General features: G+C 53.7%; 3 protein-coding genes across 3 annotated transcripts; 2 read left to right on the forward strand and 1 right to left on the reverse strand.

Annotated features, from left to right (window-relative positions):
• Positions 1 to 1,473: 1,473 nt before the first annotated feature.
• Positions 1,474 to 1,855, forward strand: ETH_00000895 (uncharacterized protein; the record flags this gene model as incomplete). The annotated part of the gene is made up of 2 exons (XM_013380581.1): positions 1,474 to 1,548; positions 1,793 to 1,855. The coding sequence occupies 2 exons, from the start codon at positions 1,474 to 1,476 to the stop codon at positions 1,853 to 1,855; spliced, it is 138 nt and encodes a 45-aa protein (XP_013236035.1).
• Positions 1,856 to 2,284: 429 nt separating this feature from the next.
• On the reverse strand, positions 2,285 to 3,665 carry ETH_00000900 (uncharacterized protein; the record flags this gene model as incomplete). Its single annotated transcript, XM_013380582.1, has 3 exons — positions 2,285 to 2,487; positions 2,783 to 2,933; positions 3,153 to 3,665. 3 exons carry the CDS (start codon positions 3,663 to 3,665, stop codon positions 2,285 to 2,287), a joined length of 867 nt encoding a protein of 288 aa, XP_013236036.1.
• A 708-nt stretch (positions 3,666 to 4,373) lies between these two features.
• ETH_00000905 (uncharacterized protein) lies at positions 4,374 to 4,800 on the forward strand (the record flags this gene model as incomplete). Its single annotated transcript, XM_013380583.1, has 1 exon — positions 4,374 to 4,800. A coding segment is annotated over one exon (427 nt), but the record flags the coding sequence as incomplete, so codon positions are not given.
• Positions 4,801 to 5,219: the final 419 nt, after the last annotated feature.

Here is a 5,219-nt window from a genome sequence, read left to right on the forward strand (position 1 = left end):
GCTAGCTACAGCTAGCTAGCTAGCTACCCAGCTGCTGGCTAGCAGCCTCAACAGCTGCCAGTAGCTGGATGGTTGGCTAGCTACACAGCCAGCTAGCCAGGTACCCATATAGTTTTCTGGTTAGCTAACTAGCTAGGTAACTAGCTAGCTAACTAGCTAGCTAACTGGTTAGCTAACTAACTAGCTAGCTGGCTAGTTAGCTGGCTAGCTAGCTGACTAGGTTGCTAGCTAGCTAGCTAACTAGCTAACTATGTAGCTGCCTATCTAGCTGTCTAGCTAGCTGCCTAGCTAGCTGTCTAGCTATCTATTTATTAGCTAGCTAGCTGTCTACCTAGCTTCCCACCCAGCTAGCTGGCTAGCTAGCTAGCTAGCTAGCTAGCTAGCTAGCTGCTGCGAAGGGGCACAGTCCTACTAAAAGCGCAACTACCTCCGTAAACCCTAAACCCTAAACCCTAAACCCTGGAGGGTTCGTTGCTGCGCAGAAAGCCTCCAGGGAGAGCTGCGTTTGCGGCAGCTGACGGAGACTGCGGAGTTGCTGCAGCAGCTTGCGGTGTACGTACACCCAAGGGCCCCACACTTCAGCAGCAAGCTGCTGCAGCTGCGTCGCAGCGAAGGTCTGCAGGCCAGCGCCCACAGGTGAAACTGTTTTCTTTTTGGGGTTTTTGGGGGTCTTTTTGAAGCTTTTTTCCCCCTTTTTTCCCCTCCAGTTTCTTCTTTTCTTCTCCTTTTTCTTTTTCCACTTTTCTCCACTTTTTCAAGTTTTTTCTTCGCTTTTTTTCACTTTTTTTCGCGTTTTTTCGCTTTTTGCCTTTTTTCGCACTTTTCGCCTCCTCGGCGCTCTTTGCCTCACCGCTTCTCTCCTTGTCTTTATAATATTCTTATTTTTTAATTTTGTTTTATTTCATTTTATTTTATTTTAATTTATTTTAATTCATTTTATTTTTGTTTTATTTTCATTTTATTTTATTTTTATTTAATTTGCTTTTTATTTATCTCTTTATTTCCGTTCTATTTGTCTATTTATTTGTGGCCACTTTTTGCCGCTTTCTTGCCCGCCGCCTCTCCTGCTGCTGCTGCTGCTGTTGCTGCTGCTGCTGCTGCCGTTGCTGCTGCTGCTGCTGTTGCTGCTGACCTTTCTCCTGCTCATTCTGCTGTTGCTGCCGTCGCTGCAGCTCCTCCTACAGCTTCCGCTGCTGCTGCCGCTGCTGCTACTGCTGCTGCTGATAGAGCTGCTACTGCTGCTGCTGCTAGAGCTGCTCCTGCTGCTGCTGCAACTGCTGCTGCTGCTGCTGCAGGTACGAGGCTGCTGCTCGTTTGAAGGCAGCAGCAGATGAGCTGGAGAGGGAGGAACTGCTGCTGTGGAAGAAACAAAGAGACTCCGCAGTGGAGCGGCGTTACTTGCTGCTGCAGCAGCAGCAGCAGCAGCAGCGCGACAGCCTAGACACCCGCTTAGCAGCAGCAAAGCAGCAGCTAATGAGGCTGCATGCAAAGGCCCTCGAGCAGATTGTCAGAAGATACTTCCACCTCAGGAACCACACTGTCCACCATGTAACGCTGCTGCTGCTGCTGCTGCTGCTGCTGCTGCTGCTGCTGCTGCTGCTGCTGCTGCTGCTGCTGCTGCTGCTGCAGACGTTGCCGGTGCTGTTTTGTTGCTGCCGGTTTTAGCAGCGCTGCTGAAGCTGCTGCTGCTGCCGCAACTGACGTGCTGCCTTTGTCGTTGTTTGTGCTACAACTGCTACCATTGATGCTCTTGCTGCTGCTGCTGGTGCTGCTGGTGCTGCTGCTGCTGCAGCAACTCCTGGAGAGCATCCGCACGAGCGAGCAGCTGCGGAAGGCAGCAGCAAAAGACGCGTAATAACAACTAGCCATGCGGCTTCACACCCTGCTGCTGCTGCTGCTGCTGCTGCTAAAAGGCACGCAGCAGCCACAGCAGCAGCAACAGCAGCAGCAACAATAGCAGCAACAATCAGAAAAAAGAACCAAAGAGACCATTAATGAAAAACTCAAATGCTTTCATTCCCAGGCAACGCCAAACCCCATGAAAATTAAAGGCAATTCAACAAAAAAAACTGTTGCAGCAGCAACAGCAGCAGCAGCAGCAGCAGCAGCCCCTGCAGCGGCAGCTGCAGCCCCAGTATTGAGCCTGCTTGCGCATATCTTGATCAGGATTTAAGAAATGAAAAACTGCTGCTGCAGCAGCAGCAGCAACTGCTGCTGCTGGCAACAGCGGCAGGAGCAACTGCTGCTGCTGGCAGCAGCAGCAGCAGCAACGGAACTGCTGCTGCTACTTCCTCCTGGCCAGCATTTGCTTATCTGCAAACAGCTTTTTAAACTGTTGCAGATACACCCGCTCGCCACCACCGCTGCTGCTGCTGCTGCTGCTGCTGCCTGCTGCTAAGTGGCGCAGCATCAGCTGCAGCTGCTCCGGAGTAAAAGGAGAGCCGCAGCACTCAGCAGCAGCAATAAGGTCTTCTAGAGTTATGTACCCTGAAGAGCAAACACGCACTGCTGCTGCTGCTGCTGCTGCTGCTGAAGGCAATAATGCTGTTGCTGCTGCTGTTGCTGCAGCTCCGCAGCATCATGCGTCTGGCTTGTGCAGCAGCAGCAGCACAGCAGCAGCGACAGGCGCAAATAAACAGCAGCAAACTCCCTAAACCCTAAACCCTAAACCCTAAACCCTAGAAGCTCTAAGCGCCGCGGCTGCGCCTCGTCCGCTGCCCAACAGCAAAGGCGCGAGCCACCCCTCAGCAGCAGCAGCAGCAGCAGCAGCAGCAGCTTTTACCTTTATTGTCAGCATCAAAAAGAGCAAAGAGCTGCTGCGGGTCGCTGAGCTGCTGCTGCTGCTGCTGCGGCAAAAGGCCAGCAGCAAAAGAGCAGAAGCTGCTGAAAGATATTCCGGGGGAAGCACTCAGCAGCTGCAGCATTCTCTCGGCCTGCAGCAAACCATCAAATAAATAAATACATAAATAAATAAATAAATAAGTAAATAAATAAATACATAAATAAATAAATAAATAATAAAATAAATAAATAATAAACAAATAATATTTTCTTTTATTCAATTAGGGAAAAGACACAAAAACCGCGGCAGCCGAAGCCGCGCAGCAACAGCAGCAACAGCAGCAGCAGCAACAGCAGCAGCAGCAGCAGACCGTAGGTTCAGGTGTCTGTACACCTAGGGCGGTGCATGCAGCTCTGAACTCTTTGGGCTGCAGCAAACCATCTCCGTCTCTGTCGAAAACAGCAAAAGCTTCCTTAAGGATCTGTTGCTCCGCAGGAGAAAACGCAGTTGCTGCTGCTGCTGCTGCTGCTGCTGCTGCAGCTGCTGCTGTTGGGTGCTGCGGCGGCTGCTGCTGCTGCAGGGATGGTGCTTGGTGCTTGAGGCTGCTGCGCTGCTGCTGCTGCTGCTGCTGCTGCTCTGAGATCACATACGGCAAGTAGGGCTGCTGCTGGACGTGCAGCTGCTGCTGGTGCCATTTGAAATCTGCGTTTGCTGCTGCTGCTGCTGGTGCTGCTGCTGATGACCGAATCCCCGGTTCCTTCTGCTGCTGCTGCAGCAGCAGCTGGTGCTGCTGCTGCTGCGACTCTGAGCCCAGGGAACGGAGCAGCGTGGGGCGGGGGTCTTGCAGCTGCTGGGCGAGCAGCAGCGTTGGAGGCCTCGCCATAGCAGCAGCAGCAGCAGCAGCAGCAGCAGGAGCTGCAGCAGGGGAGTTTGCTGGCAGTTGCTGCCTCCAGGAGGATCTGAAAATGTTAATAATAAATAAAATTTAAAAGAATGCAAATTCTGCTTCTTTTGGTCTCAGTGCTGCTGCTGCAGCAGCCCGGTGATAGGCGGGTGTTGGGGTCGGTGGCGCCCTTGCTGCTGCTGCTGCTGCTGCTGCATGCAGCAACTGCGGCAGCAGTTTATTGTTATATGTTTTGTGTCAAAGCCAAGTTATGTGTCAAGAATTTTGTATGGAAAATTATATTTCAAAGAAAATTAGTAACAGCAGCAGCAGCAGCAACAGCAGCAACGGGAGTGACCTTGAGGGAGGCAGCGACTCCTGCTGCTGCTGCTCTGAATCTACAGAACCAGAACAACACCAGCAGCAGCGAAGACAGCAGCAACAAACAAGTCAAGAGTGCCTGTGCAGCAGCAGCAACCGCTGCTGCTGCTGCTGCTGCTGCAGCAACTGCAGCAACGGCGAGCTGGTCAGGTGACCATAGAGGTCTTTGAGCTTCTGCAACAGCAGCATCAGCAGCAGCAGCGAACAGGGCAGAATCAGCGTCAACAGCAGCAAGAGCAGCGGAAACAGCTTCAGTAGCAGCTGCAGCAGCAGCAGCAACAGCAGCAGCAACTGCTGCAGGGAGGCAACCGCAAGCAGCTATAGGACATGTGTCTGTCACCCACCCAGGATGGCGTGCAGCAGCAACAGCAGCAGCAGCACTGTGGAGATCAACTGCAGCAGCAGCAGCAGCAGCAACACTTTGAGGAACACGAAGAACAACACACACCAGCAGCACAGAACCGCACTCATACTCAACAGCTACAGCAGCAGCAGCAGCAGCAGCAGCAGGAAAGGGAGCCGCAGCAACAGGAGCATGTCCTGAGTCGCCAGGTTACTGAACAGGAGGAGGAGGAACAGCAGCAGCAGCAGCAGCAGCAGCAGGAGCCGCAGGAGGAGCAGCAGGAAGAGCAGCAGCAGCAAGGAAGCCAAAGCAGAAATCTTTTCAGGGTTGGCAACGCGTTGCACTTGGCACAAGACAGCAGCAGCAGCAGCAGCAGCAGCAACAGCAGCAAGCAGTCGCGTCGCCGCCGAGGTTTGCGAGCTCCGGGCTGCACTTGCACCTTTCCCCACAGCAGCAGCAGCAGCAGCGGCAACAGCAGCAGCAGCAGCGCAGCAACAGCAGTGTTTGTTTGCTGCTGCAGCTGGAACATTGCTTCCCGCTTCGGAGTCTGGGAGTGTCTCCTTTATTTGCTGTGTCTGCTGCGCAGCCAGGGGACTGACAGCAGCAGCATGGCAATGGCTGTGCTGCAGGCCTTTGTGCTTTGCGAGAGAAGGCGAGAAATTCTCATCAGCAGCAGCAGCAGCAGCAGCAGCAGCAGCAGCAGCGGCAGCAGCGGCGGCGGCGGCGGTGACTGCAGCTGCGGCGGGGGTGGAGGGGAGGCGGGGGAGGAAGGGGAGGTGCAGCGCTGCAGTTGCTGCTGCACTTCTCAGCAGCAGCAGCAGCAGCAGCAA

The sequence above is a fragment of the Eimeria tenella genome, genomic scaffold (genome assembly GCF_000499545.2).
Source record: "Eimeria tenella Houghton genomic scaffold, Eth_scaff732, whole genome shotgun sequence".
Classification (NCBI taxonomy): domain Eukaryota; phylum Apicomplexa; class Conoidasida; order Eucoccidiorida; family Eimeriidae; genus Eimeria; species Eimeria tenella.